At 37.7% G+C, this 22,943-nt stretch overlaps 1 protein-coding gene across 4 annotated transcripts in view; it reads right to left on the bottom strand.

Annotated features, from left to right (window-relative positions):
• GRIA4 (glutamate ionotropic receptor AMPA type subunit 4) overlaps nt 1-22,943 on the bottom strand; it is a 285,499-nt gene that overhangs the window by 50,352 nt on the left and 212,204 nt on the right. For 3 of the 4 annotated variants that reach the window (XM_024206590.2, XM_024206586.2, XM_024206587.2), the window contains exons 9-12: nt 21,964-22,071; nt 13,996-14,202; nt 6,342-6,712; nt 3,189-3,387 (exon numbers count right to left, since the gene is read on the bottom strand). In XM_024206590.2, coding sequence (XP_024062358.1) covers nt 3,189-3,387; nt 6,342-6,712; nt 13,996-14,202; nt 21,964-22,071 — 885 coding nt within the window. Of the gene's footprint in view, nt 1-3,188; nt 3,388-6,341; nt 6,713-13,995; nt 14,203-18,340; nt 20,568-21,963; nt 22,072-22,943 lie in introns of those variants that run through there. The other variant, XM_024206588.2, reaches the window with a different exon arrangement.

Raw genomic sequence — 22,943 nt, 5'->3', positions numbered from 1 at the left:
TAAGGTAAAATTTTCATTCTTCTGTCTTAGCAAATCATGGCCTACATTTCTTGAAGAAGGTCTTTTTTAAAAAACCTTTTTCGCAATTCAGTTTCCTTCTCCCACCAGGCAAACAACAGAATGCACTGAAGTTCTAACAAGTCCTCATCTATATAGAAACACTATCAAGCCTGCAACTTTCAGCTGAATAACTCTGTCAGCATTAACATTCAATATACAGTATAAGCTAAACTAGAATGAAAACCAGACAGAAAGCCAATAGATTTTCCATACTATAATATAAGGAAATAGTGAGAGGTTTGAATTCTCATACTTGACAATGCTACCTTTCATATAGGATTTTTTTTCTGCAAGACAACTGAAATTTAATTCTCTGCCTTTGAGCAAACTGCTCTCAACGTTCAGCTTTCACAGCTTCCAGCCAGCTTTAAGAACAGTCAGAAAGGAACTCTGTTTTTCTTTTAAGTTGACTTTTAAAAACAACATTTTTTCTCTTTGCTGATCAATCAGAACTAAAGCAGATTGCAAATTAATTTAGATTTTCTGACATTTGGACCCCATACAGTCAGGGTCATGAGTGATCATTTTTCATCGAGATGGTAATTATTAATAAAATGGTAACCAGCAGCATGAAGCCCCAAAATGATGAGAAGTGCTCTTTGTCTTCTAACCTTTTAGAATGCTGGACTGAGCGAATCAGGTGGGGTTTTCCTTTAATATTTATCAAGGCTGGATCTCAATGTCTGTACTGTAAAACATTAAGTGAAGATGTTTGCATCCCTTTGGAAATACTTTATTGTTTCTCCTATATTTCTTGTTAAGTATTTTTAGCAATAGACACGGCAACATTGCATAGATCAGAACCCTTTTGAAGATAAGCCTTTAGATACATGATTTAAACAAAGTGCTCCAGCTAGCCTAGTGCTTGTTAAAGCTTCACATTTATATGTGCAGTTACATTTAGTTTTTGTGGCTACTTTTGTCTTGTTTGCTTGTATGTTCTAAAATACGGGGGGGGGGGGAATGTTGAGACACAATTGATCTTGCTGCTTTTCTTTTAATTTTCAAAGATTAAAGTGAAAGAATGGTGTTTACCACAGGTGGACTCAAAAATGCTATTTCTTTTTTAAAATGGCCATTGTTATTTACATAGAATACAGAGTTAAAGCACTCTTTAGTAGTTATCTTTACAGCATGATTAGAAAAAAATGACAAAAGTATTGTGGCTGAGATTGATAGCTCGTCCATATATCAAAGGAGCTGACCTCATTATTTCAAAATTGCAGTTTGTCAAAGTGTCATGGAAGCTTCAGAAAAAGGGTCCCATTCTTTTTTTTTTTTTTTCCAAATCCCTATATACTCACTCTGCAGCATTGCCTACAAGAAGTGAGATTTCACGACGGGCATGTGAAGTATATTAAAAAATAACAGGGAACTATTAAGAATATATAAACCTGTCTTATTCCTCAGCCATTTATATATTTTAATTACCCTTATTGTGTTAGCTTAGTTAATGGAACTACTCACATGCAATGGTCATCATTTTGGTCTACACCAGGGATCGAACCTGGAAAACTAGAACCATGACTCTTCAGCAGTTAGTTAAAGAGCCAGACTTTGTAGCTCAGGCACCAAGGAGTCCTTATAACCCATAGTGGTCAGAGGGTTACACATTAGGGTTCCTCAGGACAAAGGAAGCTCATCTAGAGCATCACAGGATCACAGCAGTTCAAATCCCAGACAAGCCCCCATGTATGTGACAGCCACCATCTTGGCCAACCTCCAGATCCAGAGTTATAAGTTGTAACAGACCCATCTTCTCTATGGAGTGGGTACAGAGGGGACATGTAACACACACTGAACAATGGATTGCACATAAGGCTAAACACATGAATAGGTGTTTGCAAGATCAGAGTCCCAGATTGTAAAATCTCTGAGTCAGGGACCTTTCTAGCCCTATGTTCAATAAGGTATCTACCATACTGATGTACACAGTACAGGTGTAAAATAATACTAAAACATTTTTACAAAGTCTTCTAAAATATCTCCATGCATCTCCTGTGGTAAAATACCTAACTATAGACATGTTAGGAATGCTTAGCAGATTCTATGTCAAATCCTTAAAGGGATATTGTCAGTAATTTAGGAACCACATTTAAGTTTTGTTAAAAATGTATACCTAGTTGAGAGATTTCAGTTTGAAGACAAAACCCAATGGTCTGTCTTTTTATTTTATTTTGAGGGGGTTGGGGGAAGGGAAGAGGGGAACATCCCAGCGTTTGACAGTGTCCTTTTAACAAGACTTAATGAAAAGAAAAACAACAACATTCCAACTCCTTATTTCTACTGAAAACATCTTTTCTCTATGAACTTTAGCTAACACCTGGCATTTAATTAATCTCAGATGAGGCTACTGGCTAACAATGTCTAGCTAAAAACGACGTGAAAACACTAAGACTTATACCAGTTCAGCCAACTGGGCTGTACTTCCAACTGCTAGAGACAGAAAACTAAGCAGAAGGAGCAATCAGTGTTCTTATGTACTGTTGGTAATGTCAGTGCTTTCTGCCTCCAAACGGCTGGGAGAAGAGAACAATACATCCCTACCACACTGATATAGGAAAGCAAATGAAAATGAACTAATCAATAGAGATAGCACACAACAAATTCACATGACTGGTCATTTATGCTGTTTTCTAATGCGCCAAACCCACAAAAACATCACATTTTCGATGTTCTATGTAAGTCAGCGATTAGTAAAATTTTTATCCAGTCTCCAGGCTTCATATGCCTCCCCTCAGCAAAAGAGTCCCCAGCAAAACCTATAGATTAGAAGCAAAACAGCAAGACTCCTTATCATCATCACAGCTCATTCAATGCTGGATATTATTTCAGTACTGTAGCTTGAGATGAATCAGTAGTGCAATGCTGCTCTAATTATCTCTGGTTCCACCATCCCTCAGGGCTGTTCCCTTGCCTGATGTGTCAAGATCAATAAGCTTTCCACAAATTAAAATGACTGCAAATGCCAACAAGTGGTGCTGGAGGTAAAAATTGTAACCTCAGTATTGCAGGAGCTACAAACCACAACATAATTATTTGTAAAGGAACATTATTTCAGCATTCTGAACATTTCATCGTACACTTGTCTGTAGGGAGGATGGCCCTTATTAAGCATGCCAACTTACTCTGAAGAATTCTTTTGTTGACCCTGAGTCCAGTGTTCCATATGCAATTTCGGTTTGTTTGGCAAGGTCTTCTGCACTTTCTATGGGCGAGACCATTCGCTCAACAGTCAAGAAAGCAGCGAGGTTAGCAGTGTATGACGAAATAATGATGAGTGTGAAGAACCACCAAACACCTCCAACAATGCGACCTGAGAGGGATCTAAACATGAATAAGATAATGCACATTTTCCTATCTCTTATGTCAAGGAGAGAAAGAGAAAGAGAGAGTGAGAGATATCATTATTACTGGGTATTTATTAATAAGTAACAGTCAATGGGTGTGAGATTTTATAAGTTTAATATACTACTGTATATTTCATAACAACACTCCCCTCATAGATTATGCGGCCTAGAATTTAAAATGCAGTATATAAACAGTGCTATTTGTACAAGGCATTGCGAATGCTCTCTAGTGGTTGTTCTCTTGATACTTTTTAATACAGGAAATGGCTGCTAGACTACACTATACAGGATTTGTAACAAGAAGTATCTATTTTTGGAGACTGAAAATAGTAAAGCAAGGTGGGCTCTATTCTTCCTTCTAAAATATAAAACAAAACTCAAAGTCCCCAAGCTCCCGTGAGTGTACAATATGTTGCATGTAGTATTAGAACACGATTGCCACTTATATGTAATTTTCCACTTATAGGAAAACAACCCGAGTACATATTCCCGCAGCTCTGAAAACCCGTAGTTTCATGTAGTTATTTAAGAAGCTGTGCATAATAACAACAGGACTATTGACAATAAATAAGTAATAAATAATACTTTCCATTTCGGTGCCACCTGTCATCTGAGGAAAATGCTGTGCAAAATTAATGAATATTTAGCCTTACACCACTTCTCTGATGTAAATACTTTGCCAATTATACAGATGAGAAAACAGGCAGAAAAAAGATTGCTCCTATTGCCCTTGAAGTCAGGGAGTTTTGCCATTAAATTCAAAGGGAGCAGGATTGGGCTCAGAGAGTTTAAGTAACTTGTCCAAGGTCACACAAGAAGTCTGTGGCAGTGCCAGGAATGGAACCCAGCTCTTATATCTCCTGCTCAGTTGCCTTATGCACAATATCATCCTTCCTCCTCTGTGTGTTATCTAAGCATATGTTCTGAAAGGAAACAGTACTCTTCACAGCCTTATTTAGTGTAGCAAACAAACTTGAGATACATACTGTTTTATTTCATATACATTGCCTTAAAATACAACATAATAATATGAAACTAGAAAGGCTCTGGGAGCTAGGTGGTGCAATGAATTAGTTCTACCACCTCTGGAAACCTGGCTTTGACTCCTGAATAGGCCACAAGCAGAAGCATGTTTGGTTGTTGAATAATATTCACATTGTATTGTATATAATACTTTTCATATTAACAGTGAATATTCTCCTGTTAATGAGAATATTATTTCATTAATCTTCACCACAGTTTTATGAGGTTGGATGAAGAAGGATTATCATTATTTTACAGATTAGAAATCTGATTAGAAATCTGAAGTACGTGGATTAATGGGCCTATCCTGCAGTCCTTACTCTGGCAAAACTTGACTTCAAGGAGACTTATCTGAGTAGAGGTTGAAGTACTAAGGCCAAAGGGTAAATTTAAAAAAAACACATAAGTAATTTATGGCCAGATTTTAAAGGTAGTTGGGTGCTTACTGGGATTTTCAAAAGCACCTATGTGCCTAACAACCACTGATTTCAATGAACTTTTCCATTTTCAAAAGTGACTAAGGCCCAAATGTTTAGATGTATTTAGGTATTGCTGTGCTCAGCATTGCAACACCTAACTGACTCAGGAACTTAAATCTCCTTTTTAAAAGGGATTGATGTTCCTAAATCAGTGAGGCATTGCAATGCTGAGCACAGCAACACTTAAATCTGGGATGTAAATACTTAGGAATCCAAGTTCCATTGACTTTTCAATGAGAAAGGCTTTGAATTACCTATATCACCTAAGTCATTTAGACACTTTTTGAAAATTTTACCTTAAGTGACTTTCCCGAGACTGCACAAGAATTCAGTGTCAGAGACAAGGTGAGAACTTGGAAGTTCCTGATTCCAAATCCTATGTACTTGCCACTAGGTTGTCCCCATTGGGAAACCCAACACTCACTTTTGCTGACATTTTACACAGGTGAAAGTCTGCCCAAGAAAGGGCTAAGAAATTGACTAGGAAGAATATAGTTGAATTGAGCAGAACTTTCTAAGTTTTCATAATGTCTGCTAACAAGATGGCTGTTTCTGGGTCATGATTTTGACCAACAAATCCATACCACATTTTAAAAACAAAACAAAGGTATTTAAATGGTAAAGAGATGATGCACTTTTAAGTTGGCTATTTCTCTTAGATTGCAAAGTGAATATGTGATCCAGGATCCATGATTTTGCCTCTAAAGTGAGATTTTGAAAAATGCTCATCATTGGGCTAATTTTGCTCTCATTGAAATCAATGGCGTTCTACCATGGACTTCAACGGCAGCAGTTAGGCCAGTGCTGAACACTTTTGAAAATCCCACTGTTAATGCAAAGTTTAGGCATCCACATTGGGAAAAAATTGGCCTTAACGTTTAATGAGCTGGTGGTGAGTGATTCAAATAAAAGTTCCCGCAGAAGTTTGGTTGCTCGGGTCCAACTCTTTAAGTTTGGCAATTATATAGTATTTATCAGAAACAGTCACTAAAAGCATTTTCTCTCTTATACACAGTGATTCACTGCAAGCAGTGACTGTACAATTTAATATGAAACAAAACGAGGAAATTCATTCACGCAGGTCAAATAGTCAGCATAACGGCACACTGTTACTACTGTGATACAATGGGCAAGATTTAGTACTTGTATAGTTCTAATGAAGTCATTGGAATTGCCCCAATGCGCACAAGTTATCAGCTGAGAAAATAAGTAACTGTTCCTGATTTATTTACACTGAAGTCTGAAAAGTACCAATAGTGATAAAATTCCTAAGCAGTTTCTCTAATACTCTATAGTTTCTAAATGGAAAAACTCTACAAACATTGAACTTCTACATACCATCAGTAAAAGAAGAGAAGGAAGAATTTATGCACCCCAGCATCATCAGTGTTGAAGATAAAATGCAAAAGTTAAAAGATTTGACACAAACCTTGGGGAAATATCACATCCTTGTTGCATAAAGGCACCCAGGGAAAACCAGAGGCTGTTGAATATGCCAAACTCATTGGGAGGCTGATCACTGGGTCCTTCTTTCCCATCCTCTGGCTCTTCTGTGTGCCACTCATATGGGCTAAACCTGCTAACTAGGAACAGGACCACACTGACACCAATGTAGGCAAAGACTATGCACATCCAGATCTCATACGCCAAAGGGTCCAAGAAGGAAAACACTCCTGGTTTAGATTTCTGGGGCTTTTTTATCATAATGGATATCCCCAAACTCATAAAAGGCTTAGAAAAATCAATGACCTCTTCTCGTACCAAAGTGATGGTCAGAGGTGCAACAGCAATCTCTGCTTTCTAGAAGAAAAAGAAATATAGATGCATAGATTAATTGAATTTGGTTTATAAAATCATCTAAGCAGCTAATTCCAAAATTACAGCTTTAACACCAGCACATTTTAGGTTTATTTATGTGTTCTTTTCATTAATGCAATCTATTATTAAAATAAAATGCAGGTTTATATTTTTATAGGCAGTATACAGATAATTCAGTGTACAAATAATGTGGAAGGCTCAGATACTATGGTGATGGGTTGCCGAATAAAACCCTAAAACAGATCATTTGAGGCATCACCTCGATTGCTAAAGTAAGAGAAGTAAAAAAACAGGTAAACCTAAAACAAAATTATAACCATGCTATCCCCACCGAATGTGCAGAGTACTAGTTCTGTCTACAAACCCACCAGAGAGAGTCACTTATAACCAAATTTTCTGTCTGATATGATCCCTCTTGCAGGAAAAGAAGCAAATAAATGATACCAATGTGCACTCCAAATAGTATGAGAAACATAGAAATGAAAGAAAGAAACAAATTAAGGCCCGGATGCTGCAAAGATTTAAACCTGTAAAGTTTAGTATGTGCCTAAGTCTTTGTAGGATCAGGGCGTTCATACGTTTGTTTTGGTGTTACCTTAGATCATGTTAAAAGGCAGCACGTTAGGAATGGAAATGAAAAAGTGTGGTGCTTCCATTCACCACCTTTACAGTTTATGGGGAAAACCTGAATTTGAGACGAACACAAGAATACGTGGATCTAGTATGTTTATATTGGAAATTCCAATCCTGACTGGGTTTCTAGGTGAGTCTCTAGCACGAATACTTAATAAAAATAAATAATGTATATCTTGGTTTATGAGAAAATAAGATATTGGCCTAAATTTCTCTCTTGTTTCCTTAATAAGTACAAGTATGACAGAGCTGGTGATAAGTTATTTCTTCCCACAGGAAGCATAGAAAAGCGCCATAGGGACAAATTCCAGACCCCTATGCAAAGCCTGAGTTGAATAGTTTTGTCCAGGGAATCTCTCTGGGATTCATTTGGAATAGATCCTCAATCCCCAGGCGTGGAGCTCTAGCATTGCCTTTGTACAGGGGGTCACTGTAGTTCATGGATGCAGCCTTGGACTATTCCCCTGCCCCCACTGGGATGTTTTGGCCAGTGGATCTGCATAGACATTCTATCAAAAAAGATGAAATCACTATGCATGGTTATCCTTCATGAATGAAAAAGAAGAATCTATCATGCTGTCTGCTGTCATATAGCCTGTTTGTATTATGCCAGGTTGCTTAGATTTGTTAAAAGCAACAGAGTCCTGTGGCACCTTAAAGACTAACAGATGTATTGGAGCATAAGCTTTCGTGGGTGACAAAGTGGGTATTCACCCACGAAAGCTTATGCTCCAATACATCTGTTAGTCTTTAAGGTGCCACAGGACTCTTTGTTGCTTTTTACAGATCCAGACTAACACGGCTACCCCTCTGATACTAGATTTGTTAATTTAGACCTGGAATAAAATTCTCCTATAAAAGTAAAAGATCTTGTGTAGGGAGGTCATGCTGATGCAGCACACTGACTACATTGATGGATGTTTTATTAAAATACAGTACTGTGCCCCAAATCCAAAATATACTGTATATGAAGGAAAATAACAGCAGACTGATGTGTGTGGCTAACACACATTCACAGCATGCACTGTAATGGCACCATAGATTATGACTGGGTATTATCTGTAGTATACATGTGTATTTGATAGTTCCCTAACATTTTTTATATTATGGGCCTAAAACACTTAATACATTTTAAAAAAACATCATGATGAGCAATTGCTGCATCTGGCCCAGTAGCTAGGCTTTAAGGGCTAAAATCTGGCTTTTGCAGCCAGAGGCATGGAATGGGACAGGGCAGCGGAGATGTGGCAACTGCGTGGTGGTACTGTGAAGCATCTCTGCCATCCACCATCACCACACTTCCCTCCAGGTGATATCATGAGAGAGCAGGTCCCTCGCATTTCAACCAACCTGACTGGCCATGCCTCGTCTAAGCTATGGAGCATTACTGGGTGTGTTAGTTGGGCCACTATTGTGTTCAGGGGCTTAATTTTGTACTCTTTGAAATCAAGGGGAAAACACTCACCGAGATCAATGGTGCAGAGTAGTACCCTGGGACTGTTAGTGGCAGCATTCTGCCTGGCTCCTGTGTGCATGTGATGCATAGTGTCCCTCTGTTGTCCTCCTCTCAAATCCCCAAGACATCCACACAGGGGCAGCCAAGACTTATTCCCAAGCCTCCATGGCATCAGTGTCTTAATTTTATTTTATAAGTACTAAAATGCTGCAAATTCATCTTATGGACTAGCATCCTTAGGAATGTGGCTCATAGGCCACAATTTAGCAATACACTTAAAAATGTTTAGCATGTGATTAAGGCCATCCCAACTCAGCAAAGTACTTAAGCACATGCTTAAGTCCTATTAACTTCAATGGGATGTCAGCACATGATGAAAGTTAAGCATGTGTTTAAATGCTTTGCTGAATTAACCTCTGAGCAAGTTGATTGTATGATACAAAATCAGAAAGAAAATCTGAAATGTTGTAAGTTTTTGTAGTCCTGTAAAATTTGAAATGCCTAAAAACTCTTAAAATTAAAAAAAAAATCTATATGTTAAAAATAGTTCAGGAATGAGAAACATTCCAGCTAGAAGCAAGTTTTGTAGCCAAATGATAAACCTCTGAAAATGGAGACTTATAGCAGAAATTCTGCCAGATCCTAAGATTATATCTGTGCTTGAAAGTCCCACTGTACAATTTTAACTTAAGCACCAACTGAAAATAATTATACACCAAGCAGTAATTTTCTCACTGTGCAAATCTGAAACAATATAAGCTAAAATTATCCCTAGTATAACTTCACTGAGTTCAATTGGAATTAAAGCAATAATGGATTTGACCTAGTTCATCTATCCACATTCATATATAGATATGTACATGAAGAGGCTTTTGGAGAATACATGTGTAATGGGTTGTCCCTTAGAGGCAACCATACAGCTGTAATTTGAGACTTTTAGAACTTTTGATAACATGAGTTATTAGAGTGTGAAATAAGACAGCTTGAATTCAGCCACTGAAAATGCTGAACCAATTTCATAGCAACAATTTGTTTTCAAATATGTTTGAAAATCTCACTGGCTTGCATGGCAGCCATTAGAGCAATACCTGTTTTGGGTAAACATTACAACAGCATTGCCAACTCTCACAATTTTATTGCAAATCTCCCAAAATTGGTGGTTTTATTAAAGCCCCAGCTCTTGGAGAGCTGTGATTACATGAGAATGTCAGTTTTCATTAAAATAAGGAAGTTTCTCAAAAACCAGAAAGTAAAGAAAAAGAACCCTATATATATATTTATACATACACACACATATATAAAATCTCATGATTTTTAGGCTAAGCTCATGATTTCTTGGGCCTCACTCATGATTTTAGAACACTGGGGTTGGCAATATCATGATGATTTGTCTACTTGGTGAAACAGCCCACAATTACTCTAAATGTTGCTTGTTTTCTCTAAGTTGCATTTCATCACATATACAAATCCCCTCTTTGCAGAAGAACAGTTTAATTGCTGAATTTGAACACCATGCCGTATCTTCTTTTCTCTGAAGTTTCACTTACTGTGAGCATGAATGGCTAATGCAGCACTCTCATAATTAGATATCTGAAAGACTCAGAGAAACTTCTAGTCTTCTGTATACTGACAATATCTTGGCATATTTACTAACTCTCACTGTAAGTAGTAGACTTGGTTATTGATTATTGGTCTGTAAAAGTATCACCTAAGACTTCAGATACTGGGAGTATACCAAGGCTCTTGGTAAGTCTCTCAAGTTCTGTGATATTAGCTGGACTGGTGATGAAGCAGGGTTTTTAGACATCAATTAACTGGATTTACTTTTAGCTGCCACAGTCTGTCCACAAAACTTGGCAGTGTCTGGTGTGATTTTCACAAGTATATTGTTTTGCATATTAGGGCAGGCATAAACTCTTATTCTGACGAGGGTTGCTCTCTGGGTTATCTAAGGAACACGTTCTTATAATTATTTCAGTATGATGTGTTCACCAAAACACTAAACCTCCTACTTTATGGTTTCCCCAGAAAAAGTAAAGATATACAATTATGGATTTAAGCAATTACTAAAAGGAACAATAGTTCATACAAATAATGACTCAACATTGTTGAACCCGTTTTACAAACTAGTTGGGGACAGAGGAGTTCATAAAATTGAACCTCTCAAAATTACAGTAGGTCTGGTGCATCACTTCCTTCTTGTCCTTCAGAGCACTGCAAAGTGCTTTCCAATGCACTGAAGGCATCGGTATGTGAAGGGATGTTGACTTGTTCTTCATCAACACCTCTTTCATATAACTGGCTGTTCATAAAATTGAGGTTCTACTTTATTTTGTGCCTGGTGAAATTGGAGTTTTGCTGAACAGCAACAGCATACACTTGAAAATCCTGCATCTATGACAATATTTCAGTCAAGGCTGAATTACTATCAAGCATGGATTGGTTATGGATCCTTCAGACTTTAGGTATCATGGCAAGATTAGGTCTGATGCTAAGGACAGTTTTACTTGCTGGAGTGCTATATTCCATCCCTATGAGTAAATATAATATTTAGTCTTTCCCCAGACCACCACTCATTTTGTGCTGTCTTAGACAAAGCAAATTAAAAAAATGTGAACTCTAGAATCCCATCACTTCTCAGACTTTGACAGAAATGGGTAATGACCTTCTTATTCATTACACAGTGAAAGAATAACATTCTGTGTCAGGAGAATGAATATTTAATTGGGGTTGACTGCTAGTGCATCCAGGAACACCTGTTGCAAATCGCTAACGGCATTCATCACCACAAGGTGCTTCTGTGAATAAGCTAGTTATCAAGGGCTGTAGAGTGTTGTCAAGACTATTACTGTCACTTAGATAGATCAGGAGAGTAGACTGGGATTTCTAGATAGCATTTATGGAGTCCAAGAAACCCCCAACCAAAACAACCCCCTAGAAAAATAAACATTACGACAATGCATGCATAGTTCTCCACTGGGGAGAGAATAAGGAGAACAAATTGCACGTGGCAGATGTCAGTCACATCACTTAATACATTACTGGAAGGTGCTCAAGATACTCTAGTGATTGGGGGTGGAGGAGCTCTCCCCACCCTCTTTTATGGAGATCCTAAGCAGCTACTGACTTGGGTTGAGCAATGGGAACAAGAACTGCTGATACAAACTCTGTAAATAATAGCAGCAAATAAAGGCAGAGATAGGAAGCACACTATCGTTTGTTCTTCTAGCACAGCCAGTTGGTGTGCTCTATGGTGGCCTCATTCACACTCCAATAGTCCACTCCTAGAACCAAACTGAGTCTCCATTCTTCCTAAATGATAAAATGGGAACTGCACAAGAACTATTACGCTCAATTGCTAAGTGTCATGAGACTTTTCATCACTTCCCTCCCTGACAGAAAAATAAGTATTTATCACATGCATGGGGTGTCTGGTTCACACAGTTCATTTGCAACACCGGATATGGCACGCAGGTTGCATTCTTTTCATTTCTATTGAAGTTAGCATCTAGGTGGCACTAATTGCTGTTTGAGCTTGCTAAATACCCTTGGTATTTTTTGGTCAGTACTGCAACTGGTTGCCTTTAATGAGATAGATTATTCAAGAACAAACAGGCTTCAAACTCTGCTTGCAAGTTCTCTGAGTTGGTTCTAACTATATGAAAGGCCATCATCTCTCTCATGATTCAACTATACTGGGTGCACTTAAAAAGTTTCTACCGGCTCTTCATATATTTTATGAAATATCTCTCAATCTATTCAAAGTTTTCTAACATTTAGGACCAGATCCTCAACTAGTGCATCTCCAATTAAGTCAATGGAACTATGTTGATTAACACCACTTGAGGATTTGGCTCTTCATTTGCAACTCCTGTAATAAAGATATTCTGCTAAATTGTCATGTTTTACCTTCCTGATGGAATTTTACAGTCGCATTGCCTGCATGCTGCTAGAGAAGAGGCTCACACTTTAGATGGTGGTCAGGCACCTTTCCACATTTTAAAAACAGAGACGGGGATAGTTCCTTGGGAACTGCACAGGTAGGTTCTTCTTTGCACAGGTAATCTCCCTACTCTCATGTGGAAAGAGAAATCAGCAACATCTGTGGCACCATCTCCCACTCTCCTGAAGTGCATGGACAGCCCCAGGTCCATGCATGGGGGTTCCAAGAGCTGCTGCCTGTGGGGGAAAATCTGGCAAAACTGCACCATTGGAACCAGGCTCCTGGGGAGCTGGAAAGAGGCACAGGGCTTTGGTATGCATGGTCCTGGCCTTCATTGTAATTGGATGGATCCTGGAAAATTTGTGGAGTTTAGGGTGAAATTCTGCTCACTCAGTTTTTCTTTTCTTTTCTTTTTTTCTATAGACAGGTTCATGCAAGCTCCACAGCAGTGCATGCTAGTGTAAACCTTCTCACTTAGATAATTTCAGGATTATTTTTAGTTATCACCAAGATGAAGAGCCACTAGGTGGCTCTCTGAGCTTTCTCTAGGTTTGGTAACAATAGATGCTGCAAGTCTCCTTACATATTCTCCCCTCTTTTTGGAACCACAATCTGTTTCTTTCAATGTTCCTGTTTTATCTGTATTCAGGAATCTTACTTTTTGTTCTATTCTGAGGAGACTTTCCATGGATCGTGACAGAATGTACAGTCATAGTTTCAGAACTGGTTATTTTCACTCTTAAATCCTATCATTGATGCTATTCTTCTGAAAAATGCTGGTTTAATTTTGAATAATCTAGTTATGGATCACACTGACAACACATTGCCATGTGGATTCTACATCATTTGAAATCTTTAGAACAAGACTTTGTGCCTTTCTAAAAGATATACCCCATCCAATGCTGAGTTATTGGGCTTGATGCAAGAGTAACATGGGTGAAATTCTATTGCCTGAGTTTTGCAGGAGATCAGACTAGATGATCACAATGGTCTAGTAACTGTAAAATCTACTAATATTAAAAAGAAACAGATTATTTGAGTAAATAGTAGAACATGTAAAAATATCTGTGATTTTAACTTCAAAATAACAGAAAGCACTATGAATGCTCAAACTGAATTCTGATTGTTTTATTTTTTTCTTTGCCCCAGATCAAATAAAATGCATATATATTTCAAATATTATGACTAATGTTATGAGAAGTTAAATCCTACTTGAAAAATTGGTATGCTTACCCCATAAACAAGTTCTCCCACCATCCCATTCCAGATTTTTGTCTCTGGATCCCTTGCTCCATATTTTCCATCAGGGACAATGGCAATTTTGTACTTGATACCAATATGTTTTGCAATTTCTGATGCCAGATCTACACAGTATCCTTCATACTTGTCATTCCCTTCAAATGTATCATGATTTTTCTTGAACATAACATATGGGGCTTCCTATAATGAAAGAAGTAGAACTGTAAAGGAGAAGTATACAGCATAGACTCTGAACAGCAACATGTAATCCACTGATTGAACACTATATGTATTTTATCAAAAGCTCACAGATAGCACTAGCACGTGTATATTTCCAAGCACTAACAGAAGTCCATGTTATTTATATATATATATTCTATTTACATTATTAACTAGCTTATAAATGTTATAAAATCAGCCTTAAAAAACCCTTTTATTATAAACACACACAATTCAAGAATTTATATGAAATTTACCATTTTAAGTGAGAGAGCTCACAATAGAAATTTGCCATATATCATAAGCTAAAAGGCTGACTAACAATTGGAGCGCTACATAATGCAAATGCATGTTGGGTAATGTAAGGACATAATCTAACCTTTTTGACTTAACTATGTACATCCTTTCACTTGCTGTGGATCCTCTACATATATAGTCAGATGCATAGTCTGGCTGGTTATTTGCTTTCCATTGTTTAAAATATTTGGCCATGCCTTGGCTACTAGAAGGCAATTTGCATTTTAATAGAAATCACTAATATGCTCATGAGGAAATACCTACTTTCCCCCTTACAGAGACAGTGCAGGTTCTATGTTTCTTGGGACGCACTAACGAATATGCACAGACAAGCGTAATGTTAGAAGAATGCTGTCTTTGCATACTGTATGCAAAAAGAAGTCACTGTAGAGTCATTCTATAACATAAATGAGCTAGAAAATTGCAAGTAAAATTGTCTCAGAAAAATGGATATTATGTTCTGTATGTAAATTACACTGTAATGATAATATATGGTATGTGATTGCACAAAATGAAATGTCACAATATTCCCATATTATTATACTGCCTTTTTTGACACCCTGTGGATTCAGAATTTAGTATTTTTCTTTTTATGAAAATTATAATACATGATATCTTCAATTATTTTACATAATTTTTTTTGATAATCAGTTCAAAGTACAATACTTGCCATTAAAGTAACCATTTCCCAAAAGTCTACCTCATAAAAACTTCTGAGTCACCACAGTTTTCTCCTCTCCTCAGTATAGAAGATACCAATGATAACAGTTGGCAAATGTTGATTCTTTAACAGTGACCAGTGTAGCCCTCTTCCATACTCACATCTTTTACTGCATGCCTAATTAGAACATAGGCAAAAGTAAAAGTTCAAATGCGTACATTAAGTATTCTTTATTGAAATGATCACATGGACATCATGTGTAAGTAGCAGCAATTTTGTAGTGTCTGATAGCCCCACACCAAATATTAAACACATAAGTGTGACAGGGAAATTGTGTAAGCTAACCGTAATATAAGCACCTGGTATTTGTAAATATTTCAGGTTAAATTCTGCCTTTAGACACTGACATACAGCTCCCATTGATAGCAACTGGCTCCTTGTCTATGCATCCAAGAGCGGAATTTGACACAAACGTCTATGTTTTAGAAGAGGAAAAGCAGTGAGTTATGTATCTTTTTAGTGTCATTAGCCTTTTATTTTTGTAAGTGCACCCCTTCTGTAACTTTGGTTGGTCCCATGGTTGCAGCAGAGTTTGAGAAAGAACACTGACTGTGTAATCTGAAAGGAAAGAGCCAGCTCTTTCACTTAAATTCAAGTTGCATGAGGAGAAGGTCCCATGTTTAAGGCCCAACACAACTCAGGGAGGGTGGAGAAAGCAATTCTCTCTTCAACCCAGGGGCAGGTCTCTGAGCACATTATGCATGTGTTACCCTTAGCCATGACCTGCCTCCCCGGTCATCTCTTCAATGTTACCACAGTCTGTGCTGCCACCAAGCAATGGTCCTGGGGTGGAGTCCCCTTTCCATGGCTTTTCTGTGACCTTTTCTGCCTTTGAGGCTTTTCACAGCTTAGAGTGTTTGCCACTAAGGACAGCTAAAAAAGGCCCTGAGCATAGAGAAGTGTCCATGATGACTTTGGACGCCGACTTGCAAAGTCATATCCTGACTGGTCAGGTGATGTTTTATACATCTTTAAATCCCCCCAGGAAACTGGAGGATGACAACAGCAGATCACACGTGAACCTCTGGAGGGCTGGAGTTTATGAAGCACTTCTAGGACTCATGCAGTAGTGCAATGCGTTACTTTAGTTGTACTATGCATAACATAATACATCCTGGATACTGAAGGAAAAGCACCGCACAGTGTCACTTGCTACAATTTCTAAAAGGGGTAGTCACCACTCCGCCCCACCAGTGCTGCCTGTTGAAGGCCAGGAATGGGGAGGATGGATGGCAGTGACCTTGGCCTGACCCAGACATACCTTCCTGAGGGTGGTAAGTGCTGCCAATTATGCTAGCCTACACCCACTCCTGGCATTCCCATCCACTGTTAATTCAATCACATCCATGTTGTGTGCAGACACAGGAGAAGAGGGGTGGGAGGAAGGAGCTGCTTACACCCCCAATCTCCTTACATACTCAGTTCAGGAAGGTACTTAAGCACATGGCTAAGCACAAGTGGCCTCATTGACTCCGCGGGACTATTCACATGCTTAAAATTAGGAATGCATTTATGTACCTTCCTGTTCATATGTGCAGTGTTAACCATAATTTGGGCCTCCCCATACTGTAAACAAAACTGATAAAAAAAAAGAAAAGAAACCAAGGACAAAGGCAATGCATCACTTTGCAGTGGCTTAGCTAAAAGTGTGGCTAGGCCCTGTCAGATTTCCCTTCTTCACAGAACCTCCTTATAACCTTCAACTGCACTGCCCTGGCACCTTTTCATTTTTTACTCTCTTTTAAAAAAGCCGAGTCAGAGACTGGTTAAACTGTTGGATTCAGCTTTTCTTGAACAAAACACAACATGTAACATTAAATACACACCAGGCACAAGCTGCTTCAGGCAGGCGCTGAGTGTGGAGGAAGCACGGAGGAAGCCACTTCAACATCCCCTCCCCACCCAGCACCCAGCCGTTGACTCTCCATGTGTTCCTCCCTGAGGGCTGGACTGCTTTGAAGGTGTAGCCTTTAGATAGTAAAATAAATTGGAAACTCTGTATACTCCTGGTTTTCCTTTTAAAAAGGCGAATTCAATCTTCACATCAACTCATGCTCCTGTGAAGAACTGCTGAGGAAAGGTGTTGTTGGGGGACCAGGAGGGACATGATGGGATCTCAGTGAAGGCAGTACCATCCAGTGGATAGAGCACTGAACTGGAACTCAAGAAACCTGGTCAGGAAATCTTGGTCAAGTCACTTCACTTCTTTGTGCTTTTCTTTCCCCTCCCACCCTCTGTCGGTTTTACCTATTTAGACTGTACTTTTTGAGGCAGAGACTGGCTCTTACTATGTGTTTGTACAGCGCCTAGAACAATGTGACCCTGATCTTAGTTGGAAAGAACAATAGAGTGAAACCAACAAATGTGAAATACACCTCTACCCCGATATAACGCGACCCGATATAACACAAATTCTGATATAACGCGGTAAAGCAGCGCTCCAGGGGGGCGGGGCTGCACACTCCAGCAGATCAAAGCAAGTTCGATATAATGCGGTTTCACCTATAATGTGGTAAGATTTTTTGGCTCCCAAGGACAGTGTTATGTCGAGGCAGAGGTGTAATACTATTAAAGTAGCAGGAACACGTACTACCTTTCTCTTGCTAGGTTGTCCTCTCCTTTCTACTACTTTACGTAGGATATATAAAAAATGTGTCTACCATATGAGCTATATTATAATCAGAGATGTGCTCAAACTACAAACTGAATGTTTAGGGATATTTAGATCAGGCATTCAGTCTGATGCATTATTATGATAAAGGCCATTTTCACATTCAGATCAGGAAGTGGGCTTGAATTTCCACTTGAAAATTTGGGGGTGTTTGGATCCACTGTTTTGTTGCAGCCTCTAATTATAATAGCATTAGGACATGAAAGGACAAGTTTTACTGGATCATTAACCTACACATTGTATAGATGACATTGAAAGCTCACACTCTGTAACGATGACACATAATAATCGATAAAACACACCTAGTCATATCTTAATGCTAAATTCTATTTATCCCATTGAGATAGATCGATTGTTCTACAGAATCTCTTGCAGAAGACAGTCACAATTACAGTTTAGGACTATAAACTCTAACCTGCTAATGAAAACACAGATGTGAATTACTTAGTGCAAAATATGCTATTGTTGAAAGGGACTTAACATTGTAATGTTTGAGCTGTTTAATGATAATCTGTAGGAAAGTAAATTACATACAAAGTCCACATTGAAATGATCAGTGACGAGCACTGAACATAGATCACTAAAATGACACAAGCTTTACTTCTATATTCACAATTCTATAACAATACTTAACATTCTGAAACACAAATGGGTGACTGAAACAAGTATCTTTCCAGACAGAAACAAATCATTCCATTACATTCCTGCTGATTGATGTGTATAGTAAAATGCCCACAACTTAATAATGGAAGTCAGAAAAAAAACACTACCCGTGACACTGTTTCGTTAAGGTTGGCCTATTTTAATGAAGTCCCTTTTGCACGTTCTAAAACACTGCAAAAATAAATTATAATGTGGAAAAAAGATTTTTGTGCAAGAAAATGGCTCAGTTCTTCATTATTGATTCTGATAAAACTTGTGTTGAAGTCAATGGGGATTCTAAAATGTACGATTGGTTTGTGGATGGTACATAATGCTGGATTTCTTGAGAACTACTTGACCAAGAAATGACATTAAGGGGCTTTGGTTTTGTTTTATTTAACCCCAATGTTTCTTGGGTTCAAGGTTTGTAATTTACACTCTTAGCCTTCTGATACCTATTATATTGATATTATATTGAAGTACTGTGTTGAAAAAAATGCTTAAAGCTCACTGTACCATGCTATATTAAAACTAAATATCAGTTAAATAAGAATGTTCACTAGAATAGAGGTCTCAATTTTTCACTCTAGCAATCTCCCAGGAGTATTTTTCTTTATGATAAATCAAAAATTTAAAATAAAATCTAAGCATATTTACTGTACTACAGGTGACCATAGTATTTTGCCAAAGTCGAAAGTATCAAACTTGTTTGTTTGGGTATAGAGCTAGTTTCTTTTATTACATATCTTATATTTAATAATAAAATGTAAAATTACAGCAAATTAAGCATAGACACATACAAAATAAGACAGTAAAGTGAAATAATCAGTGCTATATTACTTCACACAAAAATTAAAGCATGCCATGCTGACAACTGTTAAATCTTTTACTATGCCTAGATATCGGTCTTCCACAGACTGAAAAACTTGACAGCATTGATCACACAAGCTTTTCAGTTTAATACTGGAAGGAACGCATGCAGCCAAAATTATATTTTTCATGTACGTTGAATCAGCTTTCCTTCAATATGAAGAGGGCAGTGAAGAGGTCACCAGTCCCTGTTTGGCATTTGCGAATGAGTAAAGTACAGGGAAGAGCAAAATGACAAGATTCTGAAATGTACTGTAGTTTAATATGTTGCTTTTTTGTGATTAAGAGCTTGTAGATTCTACATCTGTTGCCTTTGCAGATGACTATTAAGACCTGGGGGTCAAATTCTGCTTTCAGAGCCAACTGTGCGGCTCCTACTGAAGTCAATGGGAGATATGCATGACTAGCCAAAGACAGAATTTTCCCATATATTTTTATTCCAATCAAATTTCTTTTGCATCTGGATATCAAAGCATTGAGCAGGTCACTTTAGGTCAATAGGTATATTTTCGGATAATTGTATTTATTCCAAAATGACATGCTGCATGAAAACTGGGCATGCTTTGTAAAATTCATTCAGCATCTTGGTTTGAAAAATGATACGACCAGTCCTTTTTATACATGGACTGGAAAACTTCTGCTAAAGATAACATTTATTATGCACATATGCAAACAGGACAGGTAAAGTAATACATTGAAAAAGCTCCCTCTTTCCCTCCCTCCCCTTGAATACGTTTGGCAAACAGGCATCCTTTTAATGTTTTTTTTACTTGCTTCTCCTAAGTTTGGAGCTATTTACAGAAATTACACTGTTCATTTATGGGAGCCCCCAATTAAAGATATGAGGATTGGTATGAGAGGAAAATTTTCAATTCAGAACTTGTTATTCACATCATTTTCTTCTCAGCTCGGCACAGTTGAAGGTTAACATCATCTGTTCTAGACATTTCAGAATAGTCACAGAGCTTTTCTTGGTGGTTCAGTGCCTGGCCATCCAGTCAGAGGAACAGTAATCCATATGGGAAAATTAGCTCAATGTTACTACACTGCAGGTTAATACTTGAGCCTTAGTTAGGAATGTTCGCAGCATCGTGGGACTCTTTTCTTCCTTGATCAATTTCTTAAAATAGGATTCTTCATCAGAGGCTGAAAAGAGGAGGACTGTACTGAAGTATAATTTTTCTATTACCGTGTCTTTTTTAGGAAAAAGATACATATATTTTTAAAAGTCCCATGCAAAAAATTACACAATTAGGTTAGGAGTTACACTCTGAATTGCTGTATAGTACGTTGTTCGGTTTGCATCTCAGAATGATAACCTTCAATAGAAGATTTGTCAGGACCTAGTTAATGCATAAACCCTTGTATATAACACAAACAATATGGTAACTAACTGCATTCTTAAAATCAGAACATTTCCCAGCAACACTTTTACTTTTTCCCTTGGTTTATTTTCAACTCAGCATCAATTTAGATAATTCTCCTTAAGAACACTGACATTACATAAAGAATATTTCTTCTCATTTGAGACATACCTTATCCTGAATGGTTAAAAAAAAGTCTTGACTAATGAGATAGGTGAAAAGGGCAGTGAACAGAGGTGTGAAATTTTTAAAATAATCAGGTAAAGGTCACCCTTTGCCAGTCTGCTTTGACAAGCATCAGCTTTAAAGGGCACATCTGACTTCAGAGGGAAAAATACGTTAGATATTCGGTTTAAAAGATATGTTTGTACGACTTCCTTTGAAAAAGTAATTTTGAAATCTATATATTTATTTCTTTTATAATGTGGATTAATGTAGTAATCACATCTTCCTCTCTTCTGAGGAATTCTTTAAAATGAATGACTATGCACCACTGAAAAATATTCAGTTAAAATTAACTATTTCTTTTCCATTGAAACACTGAACTTAAACAATATCAGGACTCATTTTTTAAGAAATGGCTTGTGTGAGACATGCCAATTCAATTTCCAGGTTTACTGTACTGTTTATATAGAAAAGAAAATAACCCATTATTACATGGGCTAACTATCTGGATACAGTTTAGAAGTTTACACACTACTAAAGGCAGATCCTGCGTTCCTTGTGCCAGGATCGCAGGATCAAGCTCTTAAAATCTAATACATAGAGCTGTTTTTAAGCATAGCATATTAACCGAATGACACCTGGTAGTACAGAAGCCTGATTTCATTTTCTTTTCTCATTTGTTCCCGTTAGCATTTTTTTATTTCAACATCTTGAAAGCCACAATTTATCAATCAGAGGTTGATAGAATTAATTTACATTTCTGAGAATTATTTCAGTGAACAATGGGAAAAACTGAATAAAAATGTAAAGCGGATGAATTTACCCTAATTTGATTTGAGAAAATAGATTTCAAATATACACCAGAAATATTCTGTACAGAGTTGAGAATCAAGAAATTTAAAATATGCAGCTTTTACCTTCCCACTAACCCCCCAGATCTGACAGACTAAATGAGACTATAACCAGAAAGTAGTCTGGATCATATACCAGAAAAACCACAGAAAAAAACTTACCAAAATTGTAGTTACAACTACTGTTCTGTTCTCAATGGCTGACTCATTTCCAAGGGAAGGTTCATGCTGAATCAAAACTAATTTATCCATGTCATTCCAGTAACCAACCTACAACACAAACCGTAATTTTTATAGTAACTTAAAACAATAAACATAAGATGTTACACGAAGAATAGTCGTATTGTGGTTTAGCTGCTGTTCCAGAATGGTACAATTTAAACAAAGAATGAACCTGTCACAGCTATTTATTGTGCACAGCAATAGCTGGGTTCCATGTCTTGGGGGCGAAGGGGGGGGATAATCATCCCTAGGCAAAGGGGCACAACAGGGCATTTGCACAACTTAAGTCCCATGTGGTTTGAGGGTTAAGTGGGACATAAGCAGCACATGGGGTTTGTGCTTACTCTGTGCATGGGGTGAAGGTCAATCATTATTTCACATTATTTCACCATCTGTGTCTTAGATATGCAGGGTTATAGAGAAAAAGGCTGGTCCAGTGGTTTGGTCTGGGGCTTAGGAAATCTGGATTCTGTTTCCTGCTCCATCACAGAATCGTGGGCAAGTCACTTAGCCTCTCTGTACTTCACTTCCCCATCTGTAAAATGAGGACAATGGCAGTTCCCTACCTCACAGGGGTGCTGTGAGGCTATGAGAATATATTCCAGCTGAGTATTTGCCCTTAAATTTTTAAATGAGATGAACTAGTTCTCAGGAGAAAAAAAAACACCCTAAAAACAGTGAAATACTAATTAATTTAGTCTTTCTACAAAATGTCACTTTTGACCTATTTTTATATATTTAACAGGAATTTTTTTCATAATCCATTGAAGAGTCAACAGACATACATGTTTCAGAGTAGCAGCCGTGTTAGTCTGTATCTGCAAAAAGAACAGGAGTACTTGTGGCACCTTAGAGACTAAGAAATTTATTAGAGCATAAGCTTTCGTGGGCTACAGCCCACTTCTTCGGATGCATATAGA

The sequence above is a fragment of the Terrapene carolina genome, unplaced genomic scaffold (assembly GCF_002925995.2).
Source record: "Terrapene carolina triunguis isolate 2854851 unplaced genomic scaffold, T_m_triunguis-2.0 Scaffold138, whole genome shotgun sequence".
NCBI lineage: Eukaryota > Metazoa > Chordata > Testudines > Emydidae > Terrapene > Terrapene triunguis.
This window is presented reverse-complemented; position numbering and strand designations above follow the sequence as displayed.